At 33.3% G+C, this 24182-nt stretch overlaps 2 protein-coding genes across 3 annotated transcripts; one reads left to right on the top strand and one right to left on the bottom strand.

Moving 5' to 3' along the window:
• Positions 1-209: 209 nt before the first annotated feature.
• LOC141713179 (uncharacterized) lies at positions 210-13958 on the top strand. 2 transcript variants are annotated; one of them, XM_074516471.1, is made up of 4 exons: positions 210-408; positions 629-1475; positions 11898-12064; positions 13491-13629. In XM_074516471.1, the coding sequence occupies exons 1-4, from the start codon at positions 245-247 to the stop codon at positions 13495-13497; spliced, it is 1185 nt and encodes a 394-aa protein (XP_074372572.1). In that variant the 5' UTR covers positions 210-244; the 3' UTR covers positions 13498-13629. The 2 variants fall into 2 exon arrangements, with proteins under 2 accessions (XP_074372572.1, XP_074372571.1); XM_074516470.1 differs by having other exon boundaries at positions 213-408; positions 13529-13958.
• A 553-nt stretch (positions 13959-14511) lies between these two features.
• LOC141713178 (phytochrome-associated serine/threonine-protein phosphatase 3-like) lies at positions 14512-19337 on the bottom strand. Its single transcript, XM_074516469.1, has 10 exons — positions 19092-19337; positions 18186-18332; positions 18033-18100; positions 17496-17553; positions 16859-16969; positions 16711-16761; positions 16201-16344; positions 16016-16111; positions 15842-15913; positions 14512-14891 (listed from the first exon to the last, which is right to left on the bottom strand). The coding sequence occupies exons 1-10, from the start codon at positions 19170-19172 to the stop codon at positions 14808-14810; spliced, it is 912 nt and encodes a 303-aa protein (XP_074372570.1). The 5' UTR covers positions 19173-19337; the 3' UTR covers positions 14512-14807.
• Between the last annotated feature and the right edge of the window lie 4845 nt (positions 19338-24182).

Genomic DNA, 24182 nt, shown 5'->3' with positions numbered 1-24182 from the left:
ATTTTACATCTTAGGGGTACAAAAGTCATTTCGATTTATTTGTCAATTATTGAACTCCTATTTGCTCTATTATATACTCCGTATATAATAGATGATTCATTTGATAAACAAATATGAAGAAAAAGAACGCGGGTGGTGTGGTTTATGAATATGACGTGGGTGAGACCCGACCCGAAGCGGATAAGGAATGGGACATTGCACACAAACGGGTTTAAAACATTAGATAACTTATTGTAAGAGAAAAATGGAAGAAGCAAAAAGAAGATGCAAGAAAGTAGAAAACAGTGTTGAAAATAGTTTAAACAATACCTTAAATACATGTTGTAAACAAACCCTTTTTAGATTGATCCGTTCTGAGCTCTCCTTCCTTTCTCGATTTCCGTGCCACAATAATCACCCCCCTCTCAGGTACCTTTCTTCATTCTTTTACTATAATCAAATTAATGGAGTTATTATGTGCCAAGTGATCAACACTTCTTGCAAGTAGGGATTTGTTTTAGGGACAATGGAGTGATATTTTTACAAGTTTACTACCATTTTAGTAATTAGTTCGAATTTAGTGATAATTTCAGAAAATTTGTTTTGAATATGATTCTTTTCTTCTTCTTTTTTGACATTGAGCTGGCAGTGTTAATATTGGTCATCTGGAGGCGATAGTTCATATTCTAAAGCATCCATGTATAAGTGGAGTTTCGCGGGTTTGCAAGCCTATTCCACACTCATCTTTAGGTTGTGATAGGGATAAAGTGGGTGATAATGCCAAAGGAGTCTATGTGGATATAGTATGTAATCTCAGCGGAGACCCGGTTTGGTTTATAGTATCCGATAGGAACCCCAAGTACATTTGTTGGCATGGAAATGCATCTTGTCGTAACAAAGGCTTAAACATGAGGATTCAACATGTTCTTCATGCTGCAAGGTCATCCGTATCGTTAAGACCTTCTTCAATCATTCTTTTCTTTTCAAAGGGGATTCAGGATGATGTAAGTGAAGGTCTTCGTAATGAATTTGCAGCCGTTGATTGTGAAATGGAATTTTCTTCTTTTGATTTTGGGTTCTCCGAGGAGCTTGAGGGTGAGTGGGTAGATATACTTGCGAGATCATATGAACGGGCATCTGTGCTTCAGATAAAAGTTGAACTCCTTGGAAATTCCAGTTCCATATGTTCAAAGGCAACTCTCTGTGGTCTTGACAGACCAGAAATCACAGCTTCCGGAGCAGAAATGTTTGGAAACTTCCAGTCATTTCATTCTTTTCTTTCTCTAATGGATTTATCCTTAATCAATGATCAAAATCAGGAGCCTGCTTTACTCGACATCTCAATAAGCAAATCTGGTCTCATTAATTTTGATACCACAGCTTTAATTGCCATTGTATCTGGAATCAGCAATGGTAGTATAGAGAAGCTTCTGGCTACTCCCGAGAATGAATTGAGGGGTCGATTCAAGGGCAATTATGATTTTGTGATTGCTCAGGTAAATTCTTTCACCATTTCTATACTTCCGAGTTTCATCGACCATTATGATGAGCATGTTTGTGTAGTTTTAAGTGTATGTTCCACGTCCTATGCTACCTACCACTTTCGCATTTCATTAAGATATATAATGTCTCATGGACGCATACTCTACACCATTACTCCTAATTAAAATTTTAATGAACTCATCATTTAGAAATCAGACTACATCCCAGCTTCTCTAATCTTCCCTTCCTTTTTGTGCACTTCTTCCTCTTTGACGTCAAAAGGTGCATCCATAACACCTTTTTGTTATAACACGCCATTAGTGGTATTATCACATCTTACTATCTTCGTCAGCATAGCATCGAATGTGAAAATACACCTAGAAGGGGGGTGAATAGGTGATTATGGCTAACTATGATTACTTTTAAATTATTCCCGATAATAGCTTACTGAGATTTTACCAACGGAACTATAATTTGACAATGATAGTAAGCTGAGATGACTAAATTAATGTGCAAAAAAGTAAATAGGACACACAAGAATTTTAGCCAGGTTCGACCCCTAAGCCCCTATGGTCGACGTCCTGGTCTCGTACCAACTTGGTAAGAAAATATATTATTGATCAATGAAAGTTACAACTACAAGATAAAACAATATATCTCCCTTTATCCCATCTGTTGATAATGGCTTGCTGAAATCCTGTTTAAGAACCTGCTCTCTAAGTACTATACTACCCCGTAGTACAAACTCCTCTAGCAAGTACCACTAAACCCTTTGTTTCCCTTAGCCAACTTATCCAACAACTAATCAATACAATTTGAACAATACATATCAAATGATAAAGTGATTACAACTCAAGCTATAGACTCTCTTAAATAAAATACGTGTATGTAATTAAGAGCCCGAGAGTATTTTCGAAACAATAAAGTTCACGAGTTGTGAGTGTTCTTGCTTGCAATTCGTCAGTCATAAAAACTGCAAGAAACCTCATATATAAACACACATTAACGTTTGAAACAACCTCAACAAATTACAACGGCTAAAATCCAATTCTACCGTTTAAAATCGTTGGGATGGTTTCCAACGTTCATGTATACGTTAGATAGAAGAGAAACAAAGATGTTCAACATTCAGAAAACATCTCTTCTATATAGTAGAGTATAAAACGTTTTAACAGATAGAAGAAGATAGAGTTTGATAGAAAAACAAACTCCTATAATTTAGGAAATCAATTTGAATAAGTTAAAACGAATTATACTTGAGCTCTATATATATGATGCACGTATATTTATTAGAGAAGTCCTTACAACTGATATATAAGAAGTTCCTATAATATCTCCATGAAATTCGACTTGTTGAATCTGGACTGTGCATCTTAGCTTGCCGTTATTTTGAAAATTTTGATCATAACTTGCTGAAATAGATCACTGTCTTATGACAGCTTGCTGTCATGATACTTAAACATCAATGGCATTAAGCTGTTATAACCTGCAAACATTCTCAAATAACAACATGATGGCTTGCTGTGTTGTGATCATCAAAACTAAGGAGTTACAATCTCCCCCTTTTTGATGATTACACACATTTAGGAGAATTATAAAAACTCCCCCTAAATCTATGCATATCTCAAAATTTTATAACCTGTAATTGTAATTAAAAAATATAAAGGACACACATGCATATCCAAACATAACTAACAAAACAACATATATCATCAAGTCTTAAAAATCAACAGTTAAAGCAAAAACAATCAGTAGCAAGCCTTAACAACCATCATAAATAAAGTAGCAAACACAGACATAAGCTAACAGAAACCAAATCAACACAGAAAAGTCATAAACAAGTCTTTTAAAACCAAACAGAAATCTCCAAAATTTCTCCCCCTTAAAGCATCAAAAAGATTCAGATTGAGGGCTGATCAGAAGTGTTGACAGCATCATCCTTTGGAGAGAAATAAGCATCTTGCTGATCTTCATTTTCCATATCTCCAGCAGCATTAACCAAGTCATCCAGTCCAGTCTCCAAATCTGCATTTGATTGAGAAGCAGAGGGTTTTGCAGCAGACATGAAGTTAAGCATAATGTCTTTCAAGCCCTTAATCTCAGTCTTGAGCTGATTTACTTGTTCAGTAGTAGCAGCCACATGACCAAAAAGCAGAGTATTATCATCTTGAATACCCTTAAGCATCTGGATAATTTCAGACTCAGAGTTGCTAGAAGGAGCAGCAACAACAGGGGTTTCAGTAGGTAGAGTGGGAATGATCCTGACCAACTCACCATTTTCAATATGCAAGTTTGACATTGCTATGGTTTTAGCATCCAACACCTCCTTTATAGACAACTTAGCAGCAGATTTAAGATCAATCTTAAAAGAGTCAAAAATCTTGGATAATAACAAACCATAAGGCAACCCTATTTTCTCCTGATTCACAGCAGCTAGCATATTCTTGAGAATCAAATGAGACAAGTCAAAAGCCCTACCAGCTAGAATCATGGCAACCACTGTCACATCTTGACAACTGAAAGTGGATTTGTTTCCACCTCTAGGACACACATTAGCACGACAGATTTTAAACAAAAAATGAGCCATTGGAGTAACTAAGGTAGTGGATGGGGGTTGGGGTTATCTTCCACATTGCTGTCAGATCCTAAGAGACACTTAAACTGATTCATAATAGAAAAATCAGGTAACACAACATAACCCTTTCCAGTAAAAACCTCAATTTCAGTGGGATTCTCAAACTTAATTAACGAACTAAGAAAAGGAGGGTTCAATCGAATACGCTTATCACGAACTATAGACACACAATTACCAAACTTATCCTCATGTAAATTGGTATAAAATTCACGAACTAAATCAGGATAATAAACTTTCGGTAATTCAAGCATGAAATTGTCCATACCAACAGTCTGAAACAAAGCTAAAACACCAGATTGTTGAAGAAGCTTATCGTTAACCGGAATACCAGGAAGAATGGGACGAGAATCCAATGCATTTTCGGTGAACCTTTGTTCCAAATCAGGCGAATCAAATGATAGAGCGAGCTGGAGCTTCTTTGAATCGGGGGTTTGAGACACTTCATCGGCACTTTCGGTTCCCAAATCGACCACAGCGTTATCTTGTTTAGAGACAGAGCGATTGGCGAGGAGGCCTGATTTCCTTGTTGCTCGAACCATGATGAGAGCGAATTGCGATAATCTTGGAGAGATGACAGTAAGTAGTGAAAGTAACTGAAGCGGCGATGAAAATAGGAGTGAAACCCTAACCCGTGTTTTTGATAGCCTTTTTAGGGGAGAGTTTAGGATAAAATTTTAAAACAATATAAAGTTATCCTAAAATCTAACACTTATCAATATAACAATTCATGTATATCCATTTAACGAGTATCACATAAAAAAATAATCCCAAAAAAAAATTAAAAAACATCACAGCATACAACAAGCAATAATATTCAGATAATTACATGTCAAAATTAATAAATCAAATTAATCACAAATTATGACATTTAATAAACAATCATAGTAAGCTAACATGAAAAATTATGGTAAGCCAACATTATTAAACTTCCAATGATAGCTTGCCATTATACACTGCACATGCCAAGTTCCCTTCGAATGGTAGAAAATCTTGCTTCGCCAAGGGGTTTTGTAAAAATATCTGCCAATTGATATTCAGTAGGCACAAAAACTAATTCAATCTTACCTTTGGCAGCATTATCTCTCAAGAAATGGTGACGAACATCAATATGTTTTGTTCTTGAGTGATTCACATGATTCTTTGATATGTTGATGGTGCTAGTATTGTCACAATAAATTGTAACTTTGCCACACTTGATTCCAAAATCTCGTAGAGTCTGAATCATCCACAAAATTTGAGAGCAACAGCTACTAGCTGCCAAATACTCACCTTCTGCTGTGGATAATGCAACTGAAGTTTGTTTCTTACTTTGCCAAGATACGAGACTTTGTCCTAAGTATGTACACACACCACTTGTGCTCTTTCTATCCGTTTGACAACCTGCATAATCTGCATCACTATACCCCACAAGATCAAATGTGCTTGTAATAGGATAAAATAACCCAAGATTAATAGTCCCACTTAAATATCGAAATATTCTTTTAACTGCATTTAAGTGTGATTCCTTAGGTTTAGCTTGAAAACGAGCACAAACACATACACTATACATGATATTAGGCCGAGAAGCAGTAAGATATAAAAGACTACCAATTATACCTCTATACTTTTTGATATCAACTGCCTTACCGTTTTCATCTGAAGTCAGCTTGCTGTTTTGATTCATCAGTGTAGATTTTGACTTGACATGCTCAAATCCAAATCTAGTCAGCAAGTTCTTCACATATTTTGACTGATGAACATAGATGCCATCCTTTGATTGCTTGATTTGGAGTCCCAAGAAATTATTGAGCTCACCCATCATGCTCATGTCAAATTCACTACTCGTACACTTAGAAAACCACTCACACATAGAATTATTAGAGGATCCAAAAATTATATCATCTACATATATCTGGACAATCAAAATATCATTACCATTTTGCCTAGTAAATAAAGTAGGATCGATTTTACCTCGAATGAAGCCAATTTTGATCAAAAACTTACTAAGCCTCTTGTACTAGGCCCTTGGTGCTTGTTTTAAGCCATATAATGCCTTCTTGAGCTTGTAAACATAGTCCGAATGTTGTTCATGTTCAAAACCAGGGGTTGTTCAAAACCAGGGGGTTGCTTGACATAAACTTCCTCTTCCAGAAATCCATTAAGAAAAACACTTTTAATGTCCATTTGATGTAGCTTGATCTTCTTGTAGCATGCATAAGCAAGAAGCATCCTAATTGATTCCAATCTAGCTACTGGAGCATAAGTTTGATCAAAATCAATGTCTTCTTGTTGGTTGTACCCTTGTGCCTCGAGCCTTGCTTAATTTCGAGTAACAGTACCAAATTCATCCACTTTATTCTTGAAAATCCATTTTGTACTAATGACTGAAGCATTCTTTGGTGGCTTGATAAGTTCCCAAACATCACATCGTTCGAATTGATTGAGTTCTTCTTGCATAGCCGTGATCCAATTTTCATCTTCGAGTGCTTCTTTGACATTCTTGGGTTCCCTCTTGTGCTAGAAATGCAGCATAAGCACAAAAATTTGCAGTGCCTTTTCTTGTCTTGAGTCCATCAGAAATATCACCAATAACCTGTCCTGGAGGGTGATTCTTCACTGTCCGTGTAGCTTTTGGCAATGAATGCTTTGAAATATCTTCATGTGAGGTCTTCCTTATCTTAGATGAAGGAGCTAAGTCTTCACCATCATAGATTGACATTTTATCATTTGCTCTATTTCCTCTAGGACCATCAAGAGTCATCTTTGCCATCTTTACAATTGCATCATCAACTGGAGTAGAAGTTTTTGCTTGCTGTTTTCAGAGGCAGTTTCAATTTCAGCTTGCTGTTTTCTAGAATCAGTTTCTGTTTCAGCTTGCTGTTTTGGAGTAGCCTTCTCTGTTTCAGCTTGCTGTTGTCCAGCTTCACCTGCACCATCTTCCTCGTCTCTTGGAAGATCATTGTTAGGTTCTTGAAAAGTAACATCTATAGATTCCTCAACAATATGCTTAGACAAATTATAAACTCTATAAGTTTTACTATTCATAGAATAACCAAGAAAAATAGCTTCATAAGATTTAGCATCGAATTTACCATCATTACCAATTGTCTTGAGCACAAAACACTTTGAGCCAAAGATTCTAAAGTAACTGATGTTGGGCTTCTTTTTTTTGAGCAATTCATATGGAGTCTTGTCCAAAATAGGTCTTATCAAGACTCTGTTCGGAACATAGCATGTTGTGTTGATTGCTTCTGCCCAAAAACTTCTAGGTAGCTTGCTTTCTTGCAACAATGTCCTTGCTGTCTCTTGCAATGATCTATTCTTGCGTTTCACCACACCATTTTGTTGTGGAGTCCGTGGAGCCGAGAATTCATGTGATATTCCTCTTTCTTCACAGTAAGTAACAAAGTCTTTTTGGAATTCACCCCTCGATCACTCCTTATACCTACAAGCTTTGTATTGAGCTTATTCTCAAGTAATTTAATTAGTTTCTCAAACTCATTAAAAGCAGCATCTTTAGTTCTAAGAAACAATACCCATGTAAAACGAGAATAATCATCAACAATTACAAAACCATATTGCTTACCTCCAATACTTTTATAAGCTTCTGGACCAAATAAGTCTAAATGCAAAAGTTCTAAGGGTTTAGAAGTAGATACCATCTTCTTTGCTTTGTGAGTACTTCTAATTTGCTTGCCAAATTGGCATGCTGAACACACCTCAGTCTTGACATACTTGATTTTGGGTAAACCTCTGACTAACTTCTTCTTTGAAAGTTTATTAAGCAAGTCCATGTGAGCATGACCCAATCTTCTATGCCAAACATAAGGATCTATGTCTATTGCAGCAAGACAGCAAGCTGTTTTTTGCAACTCAAAGTCCAAAATATATATATTTCCTTCCCTTCTAGCAACTAGGGGGACTTTGTTAGTACCAATAGTAATAATACACTTCTCAATACCAAAATCAACTTTATGACCATCATCATATAACTGACTTATACTAAGCAGATTATATTTTAGGCCTTCAACATATTGAACTTTATCAATTGAAATGTGTTTATTACCTATTTTACCTTTTCCAAGGATTTGAAGAGTTTTGCTATCACCAATAGTCACTCTTCCACCCTTTTTCATCTAAAGACTCAAGAATTGTGCTTTGTCTCCACTCATATGTCTAGTACATCCGCTATCCAAGATCCATTGAGTTGATTTGACTCGAGCGGCAAAACACATCTACAAAACAAATAAAACAACTCAACCTTTTGATACCCAAAGTTTGTTGGGTCCGACATGGTTAGCAGATTAAACATATAAAACATGTAAATCAGATTTCTTTATCCATTTTTGGATAAATCTGGGTGATTTAACTCTGCCAGCCTGATGATAGTAAGCTGTCTTTGTTCTGCCATTCTAACCATAGTAAGCTGTTTTCTGTTTGTTTCCTCCATGGTATGATTTCTGTCCATTCTGAACTCTACAATGTTTTTCCAGATGCCCTTTCTTCCCACATTTGTTGCATATCTTCCAAGGCATAGCATAATCATAGGGTATGCCATGTTTTCCTTCATATTTTAGAGCTTTGTCCTTCTTGTTTGCATTCATTCCAATTCCTTCTGTGACCAATGGAATATTTGTGTTGTTCATCATTGATTTGAGACTCTCTTCTCCTTGAACAAATGATCCCATGCCCCTTTTCAGATCCTCAACTTCCTTTGTGAGCATATCAATCTTTTCAGCTTGCTGACTTATGATTTCAGCTTGTTGAGATGGTTCTTCTGCTTGATTTGTAGGTTCTGCATTGATTGATTCTCTGAGTTTGAACAACTCCAAACATTCATCCCTTGCTTTGATCTCCTTCTTTAGCTCTATGATCTCCATTAATTGAGTCTTGTTTCTTTTGGGGAGAATTTTGTTGAAGTTTTCTACATGACTGACTTTAGCTTGAAGATCCTTGATTTCAGCTTGTTTGTCAGCTTGTGTAGGTACTCTCTTGTCAATCCAAGTATCCACTTTGCTCATCATATCTTGAACCATAGTCTTGAGATAATTATTCTTCTCTTTTAGCTTGCTATTTTCAGCTTTAAGAGAATAATATTCTCCCATAGATACATTCTCACATTCCTGCATGGTTAGTGGTTCAAAAACAATATTTTCAGAAGATAAATTATATTTACAAGAGTTTACCTCACTCTGATCTTCTACTGAATCACTTTCTAGGTAGCCACTTTCTGAATTTCCTCGAACAGAATCATCATCAAGTCCAACTAGGGCATGATTAACCATGTCTCCACTTGAATTATCACTGGAAACTGAGTCATCATCACTCCAAGTCATTAGAGCTTTAGCTTTCTTCTTATCCTTGAAGACAGTTTGTTGTTTTGACTTCAATTTGTAGCAGTCCCGCTAATAATGGCCTGGCTTTCCACGTTCAAAGCATGTCTGATCTTTAGAATCCTTGTTGATCTTTTTGTTGTTGGAAAATCTGTCTTTGTCTCTTTTCAGCTTGTTCTTCTTCTCGATCATCTTTCTGATCTTCCTGGATATTAAAGCTAGTTCTTCATCTGATTCATCTTCAGATTCCAGTAAGCTGTCATTAGTGTGAAGAGCTAACTGCTTCATTTGAGCAACTGGAGCTTGCATAGAACTTGATTGGCTTTCCTTGATTTTGCTTTCAAATTGTTCTAATTCTGCAAAAACAACCAATTGATCCATAGTATCTATAATTGGAGAGGATTCCAAAGCGGTTACCTTTGGTTCATAGATAAATGGCACAACACTAAGTATTTTCATGTTAATTTCCTCTTGAGGGATATGTTTGCCAAGTTGCTTTAAGGCATTCAGATTTGTCTGGAATCTAGCTTGACTTTCTCGAATAGTTTCTCCATCACGAAGCTTGAAATTTCCAAACTCATTCATTAGTTTGCTCAATTTCACCTTCTTTAAGCTCTTGGATCCTTCGTGATGCAATTCCAGAGTATCCCATATCTCTTTAGCTGATTTGCATGAAGAGACTTTATCACATTCGCTAGGACATAATCCATTCGTGAGAGAATTCCTAGCCTTTCCATTGAAACTGTATTTGAGTAGTTCAGCCTCCGTGAGATCATCAATGTCTTTCGCTTTGCCTTCTTTGTCCTTGAATTCAAATGGACCCTTCTGAACAACTCTCAAAGCTAGTGGCTCCCTGGATAGATACACTTCTATGCGACCTTTTCACCAGTTGTAGTTTTCTGTACCAAGCAAAAGAGATGCTCGGTAATCCGAGGTTCCTTCGGGATATTTGTCAGCCATTTTGATCGAATACTATTCCTGTTACAAAAAGATTAGTATACCAAAGCTCTGATACCAACTGAAAATACACCTAAGGGGGGGTGAATAGGTGATTATGGTTAACTAGGATTATTTTTAAATTATACCCGATAATAGCTTACTGAGATTTTACCAACAGAACTATAATTTGACAATGATAGTAAGCTGAGATGACTAAATGCAATGCAGAAAATAATGTGCAGAAAAGTAAATAGAACACACAAGAATTTTAGCCAGGTTCGACCCCTAAGCCCCTATGGTCTACGTCCTGGTCCCTTACCAACTTGGTAAGAGAATATATTATTGATCAATGAAAGTTACAACTACAAGATACAACAATATATCTCCCTTTATCCCAGCTGCTGATAATGGCTTGCTGAAACCTATTTAAGAACCTGCTCTCTAAGTACTATACTACCCCGTAGTACAAACTCCTCTAGCAAGTAGCACTAAACCCTTGTTCCCTTAGCCAACTTATCCAACAACTAATCAATACAATTTGAACAATACAAATCAAATGATAAAGTGATTACAACTCAAACTATAGACTCTCTTAAATAAAATACGTGTGTATAATTAAGAGCCCGAGAGTATTTTCGAAACAATAAAGTTCAGGAGTTGTGAGTGTTCTTGCTTGCAATTCGTCAGTCATAAAAACTGCAAGAAACCTCATATATAAACACACGTTAACGTTTGAAACAACCTCAACAAATTACAACGGCTAAAATCCAATTCTACCGTTTAAAATCGTTGGGATGGTTTCCAACGTTCATGTATACGTTAGATAGAAGAGAAACAAAGATGTTCAACATTCAGAAAACATCTCTTCTATATAGTAGAGTATAAAACGTTTTAACAGATAGAAGAAGATAGAGTTTGATAGAAAAACAAACTCCTATAATTTAGGAAATCAATTTGAATAAGTTAAAACGAATTATACTTGAGCTCTACATATATGATGCACGTATATTTATTAGAGAAGTCCTTACAACTGATATATAAGAAGTTCCTAGAATATCTCCATGAAATTCGACTTGTTGAATCTGGATTGTGCATCTTAACTTGCTGTTATTCTGAAATTTTTTATCATAGCTTGGTGAAATAGATCACCGTCTTATGACAGCTTGCTGTCATGATACTTAAACATCAATGACATTAAGCTGTTATATACTGCAAACATTCTCAAATAACAACATGATGGCTTGCTGTGTTGTGATCATAAAAACTAAGGAGTTACAGAATGTAGTTTAAAAGAATGTAGTTTAAATTTGTTGCAATCCCTTTTATACCCTGGAAAGATATACAAGATCGAAGAAGGTGATCCTCGAAGATGCTTAGTGCAATCGTCCTTAAAGATTCTTATATTGAACATCCTGCATCTGATCATAATATTAACGGTGGTAGATCTTGGATTGTTTTTAACTTAATATAAACTTTTTTCTTATTTCATCAAATTACTAGCTAGTGTCCAAATCTTTGAAATTTTTCTATGGTCTATAATCTATTTCCAGGTCATGTCTGAAGTTCAGAATCCAATTCACATGGAATTAGGTGGCGTGATATCTGGAAAAGGAGGCATTATATGTAAAACCGTCCGTTCAGAGTTTAAGGACCTAGTGTCAATGTGTGGTGGTCCTAATGAGAAGTCGAGGGCGAAGCACCTACTAGAGCATCTCATGTGAGTTCAATTGCCACTTTGTTTTTTTTATTTATGTAACTTATCGTCAGTAATTATAATATATGAATGTTCTTCATAAGTTTGAATTATTATAATGAAATAATATTTGCACACTTCATCTTTAAGTGCTTTGAAGTTTGATCATGTCAATTATGTGGTATCTACTAGTACATACATTCTATAAATACAACTACAACTACATTTGTCTTTGGATGTGATTCCTATTGTGACTGTATTTATTCTAGTCACATCGAACACTATTACACCACGACTACTGTATTTTAGCTAATGTCATCAATGATGGATATATTTTGTTAATTGTGATATTTTTTTAGAACACTTAGAAATTAAGCTCTCTTCAGATATAATTTATGGATATGTTTGGAAGGTGGATATATTTCCATTCTTATCCTTTTAGTAGAATACTAGAATTAAATACTGATACTGCTGAACTGCTGATCATATTTCAGTTAATCATTAAGATTTTGCCACAATCTTCAGACTTCAGAGCACCTATGACCTATGACTAGAGAGGTCCTGTTGAGATATAACTAAACTAAGTTGGTTCAACTTTCGTGAGTAATTTTATAGGAGCAGTCGTGTTTAGTTTAAGTGCTGCATCTTTTGGTTAGTTTATTTAGAAAATAAGAATATATCCTTTAATTTAGTGTAAATAATTTAGTATCATATACCATTAGCTACATATTTGTTTTAGTAATTTCATATTATAAAGAGGGAGAGACGATTCTCTTATGCTAAGAAGAGTCCAAATCTATATGCCAATGGGAATGTTCATTACTAACTCTAAATAAACTGTAGTAGTAACTAACACTTGTTATATTATAGTTTATTATGTTTGATTCTGAGATAAAGACAATATAATTTAATAATATTCTTCATTTTTAAGTGATAATACAATAAAATTGTTAATCAATTTAATCAAATAGATATTTGAATAATTGAAATCTAATATTGAGTATTAACTAATGATCACTATTATTAATTTCTTATATCTTACTACTATTTTAATATATTTGTATTTTCGTTTCATATTGTGGCTGGTTTCGTAAATTATTTGCATATTATAAATAGTAATGATACTGTATTTAAACTCGTCTTTAGAGTAAGGCTCTCATTTTTTATAATAAAGTCACAGGAAATATATTATCATTATAAAAAATATATTTTTCCAATATTATTATTTTAACTCAATTATCAGTATTATTTATAATTTTATAGACTAATGAACCAGTCATAAATTTTTGAGAAGTAACGAACATGTGTAGCAAATATATTTTTAGAAGTACCATGACATACTACTTTTTTTTTTGCTAAAAGTCTGAAGTGTTCTCCATTTTGGCTTTTAATAATAGGCTAAAAGATTTGCATTTGAGGTTCATGCAAAATATTGAATTCTTTATTGCAGTTGTTGAGATCACTAGTAATGAGTCAATACTTCTGCAGAGTTGTGCCTGATAGCCCTTCGACACGCATGATGAGCTTACCGACCACAAGAAAGTTAGCCCAGAAGAACAAGGTGGTTTTTGGAACTGGAGATTCATGGCATGCACCAACTTTGAGTGCAAATATGGCTTTTGTCAGAGCCGTTTCACAAACGGGTATGTCTCTGTTGACCATAGAGCATAGACCACGAGCTTTAACTGGTGATTAGTGATATATGTAATAAGTAATAGTATAGTCTCAATGGAAAGTAGTTACTAGCATATGCTATATGCTCGATAAACTGGTTAACTTCTTGACTCTGTGGTGTTGATGTAGCTAGAACTTCATAACGTTTTGTTCTACCTAATGCATTTGGTGTGGAGTAATGATAGAATGTTCATCCAGAATAAATAAACTAAATGCTGAAGTTGCTTAAGATTCATTCATAGCTGTGAAGGATTTATAGTGTGGTGTGCAGCATATAACCAAATCTGTTGTTAGTATTCTTTTGCTTACAGGTGCGTCACAATCTGCAATTGAAATCCCTAGCCTTTCAATACCAAAATCCATTCCTGATATACGGTACAACTTTTCCATACTTGATTTCCAACCCACCGAGTTTACTCAAAACTGGACACCATAGAAGGTTGAAACTGTTTCTCATTTATCAAGTGGCACAAAGACGCCAACCTCATTCGAGCCACTCCACCCGTAATACCAATACTAATCCATATTTTTTGCCTCAATACACCTATATCCTAATTTGGGGACCTATACAGGCTATATCTAAAAATAGAATCTAGGAGTTCATTTTCATTAAAGATAATTCACTTTCAATTATACGCCAATGTAAACTTCACACGGGTCCAGACTAAACATATATGATGCCAGTTTACTTATTTGTGTAGCTATGAGGCCAAAACATTATATAAACATAATGTTAACATTACCGACTGTCAAAACACTGTTGTGCGTGTCTGTGAGCTGGAGAAAACCAGAGGATGGGAGTGAGGGAGCCCATGTGGCAAGTATTCATTCTACTAAATGATACTTTGATCCAAAACGGAATTATAATATAATTAATAATTATGGAAGGACCAAAAAAGAATATTACACAACTACATCATCTTCTTTTGTTACACAAACTATCCAAAAGCAGGCCAGCTTCCGACGATGAAATTCCAAATATTTCTGGTTAGGCTGGTCAAATAGTTTCCATCCATCCTTTTCCCCAGCTGGAGCAGCAATAGTCCAATGCTAAAATAGTATCACACAATCGACAAGGGAAGACAGATTCCACTTACAAGAAATAAGGTACTCCCATTCTGGGACCTCGCATCTGGTTGTTTTCCTCTGTTTCTGTAAAGAATTTCACCTCTCTCTCCTGAATAAAATGACATTTCCAGAACAAATGAGAAAAATTCACTATTGAGAAACATCATGTTTAAATTCTTACAAATAAAATAAGATAATCGCAAATAAACAAACTGGATTGAATAATGTTGAACTGTCCACCATCACAATATAACTTCACAGTTCACACACTTGTTACATGGCTCATCCATAAAATCTCAGACGCTTATGATCCATAATCTTACGATTATCATAAGATGGGCTCACTTTTCCCAAAGCATGGCAGCTACTATAGGTGGTGGCACCCTAAACACCAATGACAAAGGATTCCCGACCTTCATCCTACTACAGCAGGCAGGAAGCTAATGGTTGACTGGTGGAGGCTCCCTCATACGTGTGTAGGAGTAATAGCTAGAATTTCATGCCAGGGTTGTGATACATAACCTCCCCCCAAAACAATCACAAGCCCCGTGTAAAATATTTAGCAATCCATCCCTCGTGATTTAATCAAAAACATGATAGGAACTCCGCAGTTAGTTTTTGGTAATCATAATATGGGTTTGTTCACCTTGCCCCATGGCGGCTACCATAGGTGGTGGCACCCTAAACTCCAATGACAAAGGATTCCTGATCTTCATCCTATTACAACACTCAGGAATTGTATGGTTGACTGGTGGAGGCTCCCTCATACTTGTGTAGGAGTAATAGCTAGAATTTCATGCCAGGGTTGTTACACATAATATCCCTAGCTTTCCCTCTCCACCCCCACCCCAACCCAAATCCCAAATTTGCAGTTAATAAACAAAAACTTCTGAAAGATGCACTTATGCAAATACTGATGCACTCTCAGCCCCTCATCAATAATTTGAATCATATATGTAATTAACCCTCTAGCATATAAAATCAGATTAGTATTAAAGATAATCTTCACAGCCAGATTACAAATGTTTTAAAATTGCTCTGGTGAGAATAATTTGGTACCATATTCTCGTTGAAGCTCAATATTGAAGCTACATTTCCACATCGGTAACAATAATTTGGCGCAGACCATACCTGCATCAGCCAAGAAGACATGTAACAGAAAATTAAATATTAGAAGATCCTAAAGCAAGGAACTAGTATTATTGTATTCGTAACATGGAAATAGCAACTCACAGTTACAAGTCCTTTGTCTTGAAACATGTACTTAAGACCTTCTTGCACAAGTTGATGGGCACGACAAACTAGATCAAGTTTGTTAATGTGATTGTACTAGTAACAAGAATGAAATGAAAAGGGTAAGTTTAAATTCCATAGTGAAGATGGCAAGGTGCTCCATGTTATAATAATTGCTTATATACCTCTGAAGTAACCCTGGAACCAAATAGCCACCCAGCACCACGAGGGCTGACTGCCCATGTTTCAATATCTTCAGGGTCACTCCACATGAGGTCACAGAACGGTCCTTCATGTGGGATTTCACAATTTCTATCAATGACTCTAATCTGCCAAGTAAAAATATGATCAAATAACTCACTAATATTAAATAACATTAACCCAATATTTATAATAAATTTAGTTAAATTATTTTATATACAGGGTATTCTACTAATCTTGCAGAAAAAAAATATTTGTAAAACCAGCCAATTAATTGGACAATGTCAATTCTGCTATGCAAACTGGTTTTCTGTACAGTGCACAAGAATTTAGTATCAATCTTAAATATTTTTTTTTTGCAGAACAATGATCAAATTGTAGTTTTTTCCATGATATCATGGGACTTGGAACGCTTCACACAAACTATTGTCTGCCAGATTGAACTCGTCAACATAAAACTTCTGTGGGGAAAAACACAGCACAATATTACAAACCTGGTCTACAGTTCTAACATCGGGGGAAAGGCCACCATGGACACACAATACCTGAATTCAAAGGAGGTTAACTGTCAGTCATTTCCCATTTTAACAGTTAAGCATTAATATGGCATGTATTTTTGCATGTGTGATGGAGGGAGCATACTGTTCCATCAATAATTGCTGATAGAGTTAAATAGTCAAAAACATCTGTGCAATACCGCCAAGCATTAGCATTTCCGTACTTTCTTTGACATTCATCATAAAACCCATACACCTAGAAAATGCAGTAATAAAATTGACAAGGTCAGAGATCAGCTACTAAAAAATCCCTGATTCTATATTAACGTACCTGCTAATACGGTTTATGTGTGTGTGTGTGTGTCTTGCACTGCGATTAACAGATTTTAACTAGTAAAAATTGCTGTCCACTCTTTAATATTTCTTTTCCATCATTGTAGTGCAGCAAGTGATATTAGTCAATTGCATTTAGGTATTAAACCTCATCATATTTTTGTATAGGTGTGTGTGATGGATTAGTATTGATGTTACTTATTCTGACATGGAGACAGTCACTAGCAGGTCGGATAGTGTTGTCTTGCATGAGAAAAGACACATCACATTAAAGATTAAACAAAGACAATATCCAAGAGAAGAGAAATTTTGAAATATCAACTCAAGCTTAATTGTCCAAATAAGTGAGATGTCAGGACTGGCATCTATTAGCATTTTCACTGATTCCTGATAGTAGACAGAAGATACCCGCACATAGTAAACAAAACTTTGGAAAAAATCTTAATTACCTGAGTCAATTGTCTACTTTCATGATTTCCACGTAGGAGAGTAATGTTTGCAGGATATCTGGTAAAATGAAAATCCCAATAAATTAGTAAAGAAGACAGCATATTCAAAGTTTCAGATAGAATCTATATGATTGAATATTTAGCAGTAAAACAGCCAGTCATGTTAAACTCTTTCAACCTTTTTAAAAACTAATGTTTTTACTAGTTTGACTGTTTGAATAATAACTAAGGTTGTGTTCACTAGAATGGAGTGAAATAACATGCAAGGAAAGATCTGAAAAAAGACGTGAAGAAAGAGAAATATGTAGGGGTGAGGTAAACAGTTTGTATTACTGTTTGTCAGGAAATACTGGCACACTTATACAAAATTCGAATTAAAAAATTCAAAAGGAGCAGATCTGTTAATGGGAAAACCATATTTATAGAGGCTTTACAACTAATGCACGTAACTGGAATCCAAATACAACAAGCATACACCATATCTACCTACTCTTGCCAAATTATCCACACACATAAAACAAGCGCCTAAACATGTACCTTGCTTTCAGAAGCAAAAGAATGGTGAAAACTTCAAGACTGTTGTATCCACGGTCAACAAAATCTCCCTGCGAAGAAACAAAATATAGTCAATCACAGAGCATTAGACAGAAATTTTCATAAGACGAAGGTTACTTTTAAAATTTTAAATACCATAAAAATGTAATTAGTGTCTGGTACATGACCTCCTGTCTGGAAGAGTTTCATTAAATCATGGAACTGGCCATGAATGTCACCACAGACCGTAACCGGACTGTTAACAGGCTGCACGTTTGACTCCTCAATCAAGATATCCTTAACCTGCCAATTAATATAAAAAAGGGCCCGAAATTTTCTCTTCAGTAATATATAGAGTATAGACAGTTAATATTTTAAGCTCTAGGAGGAAAAATCATAAAGTTAAAGTTCTGTACCAAACCGAGTTAAACTAATGATCAAGGTCAATCCCCTAGATACAACCCCGGACATTCATAGAAATAAAATATGAAAACCTAAAACATATAAATGGTAGGGAAAGGACCCAATGATTGCCAAAAGTAAAACATGAGCTAGAAAATTAGCACAATAAACAAGTTCCAACTATAATGCACCCCCCCCCCACCCAAAAAAAAGGCCCAAGCGGTAACTGTAACATGTATCATGCACTGCACCTGGGATTGAAAATTATTGCACCTTGGCCAACTTCGCCATAGATACTATTTTGGGTATCTTACAATTTTACCTTGGAAATATAAAAAAAAGGGTCAACACCCCACAGGCTAACTAAACCCATAGTGCTTAATTGGTTATCCGAAAACGCACAAACCCTCAAAATCAAGAACTCTTTCCTAATCAAGACCATCGAAAACAATAGCCAATCTATCTACTTAAACGAAACTAACAATACCCAAATGAGAATACAAACAAATCAAGTAAAACCCAAAAATTTTTGGCAACCCAATCAAATAAAACTACATATACAACGCATATGAAACAAGAAAGCCTAATAAAAAAAACAAGATCCAAAAAAAAAAAAGAGGCTAAAAGAACAAGAAAAGGGTATACGAGGAATAAACATACATATTCGCACAAGAGCTGAAGATCATCTTCTGACAAGTGTTGGCCATCTTTCACCTTTGTTATCCACAGATCCAAATCCATTAGGTTGAATTGAGTGGTGTATGTAAAGATACTTGTATGAGATTGATAAGCAGCAGCTGCAAATAACAGACAGAGAAACAGATTCACCCAATTTTCCAATTTTCTTGTGAAAACCCCTTCCCTTCCTTTTCTTTTTCTTTTTGTTCTTCAACTTCGTATTTATTCCAATCATGTGGATTCTAATTCATTTATTTATGGGCGTTACTCTTTTCAAGTCCAACTAGCTTTATCGAAATTTTTTACTATATTTATTAATTTTATTTTATTTATTTTTAATGAAATTAATATTAATATATATATTACTATCATTAAAAATAAATTAAATTAAATTATATATATATAATTATAGGAGGCTACTCCAATAAAAACCAATTTAGAATAGAAATTAGAAACCAAATAATTTTTTTTTAAAAAAACTAATTCGAAATATAACACATGGTATGCAAATCGATCGTTGAGAGATGTAGAAAAATACAGTGAAATCGGATTTTAAGAAAAAGTTACGGTTTGACGGGAAATATCCAATTAAAAACGGAGCGGAAAAGATGAAATTGGGTGTAGGATGGTGCAGGGTAGTTGAGTGGTGTCAGTTAGGAGACCATTAGATTGGGTAAATCTAATGGCTTAAATTAGTTCTAAGTTTCTATTTTAATTTTAATTTGTATTTGCTTTTTCCCATATATATATATAATATATATATATATAATGAGATTCAATGGCTATAGTTGGGTAACTAAGTACTGATACTAAAATTAAAATCTACATTATTTGATCAGGTGTTTACTATACCAAAGATTACATATGGGAAGTCATGTAAGTTTTATAACCATGTATTTCCTATTTTAACTGTCAGATTAATTTTAACATTTTCATTAATAAATATTAATTTTCACACTTAATGTATCTATTTTCTTATACTTTTAAATATTAATATTTCTATAATTTTGTGTTTTTTATATTCTCTAAAATTTTACTATGTTATATAATTTATGTGTTTTTTACATCATTTTTTAAGTTCTTTAAATTTTACAAATGTTCAATAATTTTAATTTATGTGTGATGTATTATTTTATGCTTTGTTATATATTTTTATTTACTATATACTTTTCAAACTTTATTGTTCTATAATTAATATTTTATGTGTTCAGTATATTTTTATATTTTATTAAATTCTTTTATTCTTTAAATTTTGACATGATGTGTAATTTTTCATATTCACTAACTAATGCACGTGTATTTTTATGTCTTTACAAAAAATTAAAATACCCTAATGATAATAAAATAAAAAGCTATTATATCACATGAATAAATATATTTTATTAGATTTGTATTTCAATTTTGAATTATAATATATTTATTTTTTATGTTTTATAGAAGTCATGTGCTCTAAATTTTTTAAAAGACAATCCGCAATTTTTCCCAATTACAAAATAAAATAACAAAATGTAATATTTGTACCTAAATATAATCTAAATATTTTACTAATTTTATAAGACACGAATGAAAATTATCCATTTAAAAATATTTCAATCAAACTTACCCATTTCAATATTTTTTTTAAAAATGATACTACTTTAACCCGATTTTAAATGATTTGTTATTTGTTATTTATATTTGTTTTTATTAAGATAATTATTTATTGTATTAAATATAATATAAGACTTTTAATATTATTTATATAATTTAGAAATATATAATTATATTTCAGTTTCTTAGATAATTACCTATTTTGTTTGTTATACATATTATTAGATATTATAATAGAGTAATAAAAGGAATGAATAAATATAATGTACATTATATTATACTTTATCACGTGCAACCCACCAGTACCAAACTATACAACTCAAACCCTCTTACTCCAATTATATATTGAATATAATTTTTTAATAATCGGTCTTGCATAAGTATAAATTTCATTTTTATTGTTGAAATTGCTGGGAATATAAAGGGATTCATTAATATTTATAATTAGAAAACTTGCATTTTTATTGTCGTTAATACAAATTGATTCATTAATATTTATGTTTGGGAAACCAAATAAAATGCATTAAATTAACAAGAGTTATTACTTATTGTGTGTTGTTGGACATATATTAGTAAAATCAATTAATTATTGATGTATTCTTCATTTTATATGTTTTTTTTCCAAGCTCCATTTTATATGTTAATTAGTTAATAATACTTAATTATTTTTTAACTAGAACTTCTCGTTTTTAACAAGCATTCTCATTTTTAAATTCAATTCATGAAGGAAAACAATATTACATGCATTTTTTATTTGAAGTGATTCAATAGTTTATTTAAATGTTTTATTTAGGGGACTAACTACACAGAGAAATTGAAACTGCGTGCTGGTTATGAAAATATCAATTTGTTATCTGAAAATATAAAAAAATAAATTAATAATGTTATATGTATTTGTCTCGCGAAAAAAAGTTAGTAGTTTTTTTATGTGTCCACTGTTCTAAGCAAAACCAAAACCATGTTTCAGATGGTTAACATTTTCTAAAACAATTGTTAACATTTTTCAAAAATAATTAAAAAAATATAATTTATTTAAAAAAGACATAAATGAATTTTGTGTAAATATGAGTGATGTTAGCTGGAATAGTTCACCACAAGAATATTGGTAAGTTTAAATGAAAGTCGAGTATATTAATACTTTCAAAACTTATGCGACAAGATTAATGATCAAGGAGATATATATAGAAAGTGTATATAAAATATAAATAGAAAGTCCTTACACATATTGGACTTGGGTAAAAAAAGTTAGAAGTAATTTTATATGTCTATTTATATTATACTATTATAAGTAAAGTCATATTTCGTTTGACCGGTTGGTTAACACTTTCTAAAACAATATTAACACCTTTTAAAAATAATTAAAATAAACCTAATTTATTTTAAAATGACAAAAATGCATTTAGTGTAACTAAAATTTGACAAATGCATCACTTTAATGATTACATTTTAATGAGTATCACTTGCAATACTATAATTTAAATTAATATTTGTGTACTACCTTCAAGCACCAACTAACAGTGTGAGGGCAAAATTTTCCAAAAACAGGTATTAAGAATAAGTTTGAGTTTAAACTGATCAAAAGACGGGTATTAAAGAAGGTGTGACTGGAATATTGAAGAACATTTCACCGGAATCTGAGTTCTGGTCACCGAACAACAATCCGGCCAAACTCATTTTGTGTAAAATTCAGTCCATTTTTAATGGATAAAACTTTTCAAAGGTTTTAAGGACGACTTTATGAAAGAAAATATAGAATGTAAAATTAAATATTTGTTTGGGGGGTTCCGCAGAGTAAATTGAATAAGGTTTTTTTATCATCCATATTTGAGTGCTTTTTTTTTCTTACCGACATGAACTACAATGTATATAGGCTATTAATTCACTTCCTCCACCGCAAACATTTTAACAGTCCAATAAATACTAGAACATAATGAACTACTTTAATTACGTGTAACTCTCAATTTATTACACTTAATTTTTATGTATATTTTGTAAACCTATGGTGTATGCATTTCTTCTTTTATTTATTTGACAAATTAAGTACAAAATACAACACTTTAGGTTTAAACATATCTGAAAGGCATATGTCATAGCCTACTCGTTTATTCGAGTATTTAACTCAACTCAAATAAGAATGTAATAAGTAAATAGTGGATCAATCATCAGAGAGATCTCACAAAGTAACATATGTCAAAGATCAAAGAAACATTGTTCATCTGCAGACTTGAAGATTCACTGGAAGAAGTTCAAGAATTTGATCATGCCTCAGTGATGTAAATCAAGATCGTGGATTTAATCAAGTGACAGAGATCTCGTCAAGGTATCAATTTATTACAAGGATTCAATCATGAATATCAAAGTCAAGACATGAAGAAACTGTCACGGAAGTTAGTCACTCATGAACCAGACAGTACATCGAGTGTCAGCATTGAAGTGGCGGAATTGATTCATAAGTCTCAGTGACTTTCAGAAGATTGTCAGAAGAATGGATGCTGCTCAGCGTTAGTATTAATTCTCTATTAATTAATTAAGTCATATAATTTAATTAAGAAAATAATTTATATCTGCAAAGATTAATTTATTGATTAATTGAATTAAATTGATTAATTAATTTAGAATTAATATTAAGGATTTACAGAATTTTAATTGATTAAAATCTGTTTTAATTCTAAAAAGACAACTGATTGTACTAGTATGACAATCGGTATGACAATTGATAGTCATACCGAAAGTCATGCTAATTCAGTTGATTGTCTTGATAGAATTATTATTTAGATTAAAATCACTTATTAATTCAGTAAGACAATTTCATTTGTACTACTATGACAATCGGTATGACAATCAATAGTCATACCGAAAGTCTTGCTAGATCATTTTTAATTGTCTTGCTAGTTGTAAACATTGTCCTACCGAAAGTCTCACTAGCTTAAATGATTGTCATTCCAATTCATTTTTCGGCTGTGTTGTTTAAAAAGAAGCAGAAGACAAGTTCATTCATCATCAATCAAACAGATCACAATATACAAGAACAAAAAGAAAAAGCAGCAGACAAATATTACATCTCATCTGCAACTTCAAGATTAATTTCTAGATTGTAAAGTTAAAGCCAATCAACTAGAAATACTTATCTTGTTCTTGTGTATCTATCTAGCGGATTAAAATCCCTAGAACTTAATCTCAAATCGCATTTAGCATTTGATCTTTTAATTACAAAAATAGAAAAAGTTCATGTCGAATTTATTCTAGATTTGTAATAATTGATTTGAGATTAATCCCTTGTAACCGATACCGTAGTTGTAACACCTTTCAAGTTTAATAAAAGTTTTATTTAACTTGAATTTTGTTTCACAATTTTATTCCGCATTTTATTCGACTAAACGGTATTGTTTGCATTCAACCCCCCCTTCTACAAACAAATTGGGACCTAACAATTGGTATCAGAGCCTTCTGATTAACGTACAAATCTAGATCCTAGACTTTTGT

This window comes from Apium graveolens, chromosome 3 (assembly GCF_009905375.1).
Source record: "Apium graveolens cultivar Ventura chromosome 3, ASM990537v1, whole genome shotgun sequence".
Lineage (NCBI taxonomy): Eukaryota > Viridiplantae > Streptophyta > Magnoliopsida > Apiales > Apiaceae > Apium > Apium graveolens.
Note: the sequence above shows the minus strand (reverse complement) of the source record. Positions and strands in the feature narration are given on the sequence as shown.

What these genes read in the sequence shown, in the direction of transcription:
- LOC141713179 (XM_074516470.1), top strand. Translation starts at nt 245, where the DNA reads ATGGAAGAAGCAAAAAGAAGATGCAAGAAAGTAGAAAACAGTGTTGAA. An exon ending in ATGATTTTGTGATTGCTCAG is followed by an intron (nt 1,476 to 11,897) that starts GTAAATTCTTTC and finishes ATCTATTTCCAG; the next exon opens with GTCATGTCTGAAGTTCAGAA. An exon ending in CACCTACTAGAGCATCTCAT is followed by an intron (nt 12,065 to 13,528) that starts GTGAGTTCAATT and finishes ATACTTCTGCAG; the next exon opens with AGTTGTGCCTGATAGCCCTT.
- LOC141713178 (XM_074516469.1), bottom strand. Translation starts at nt 19,172, where the DNA reads ATGGATTTGGATCTGTGGATAACAAAGGTGAAAGATGGCCAACACTTG. An exon ending in TTCAGCTCTTGTGCGAATAT is followed by an intron (nt 18,333 to 19,091) that starts GTATGTTTATTC and finishes ATTAATTGGCAG; the next exon opens with GTTAAGGATATCTTGATTGA. An exon ending in GTTCCAGGGTTACTTCAGAG is followed by an intron (nt 16,112 to 16,200) that starts GTATATAAGCAA and finishes TCTTGTTACTAG; the next exon opens with TACAATCACATTAACAAACT.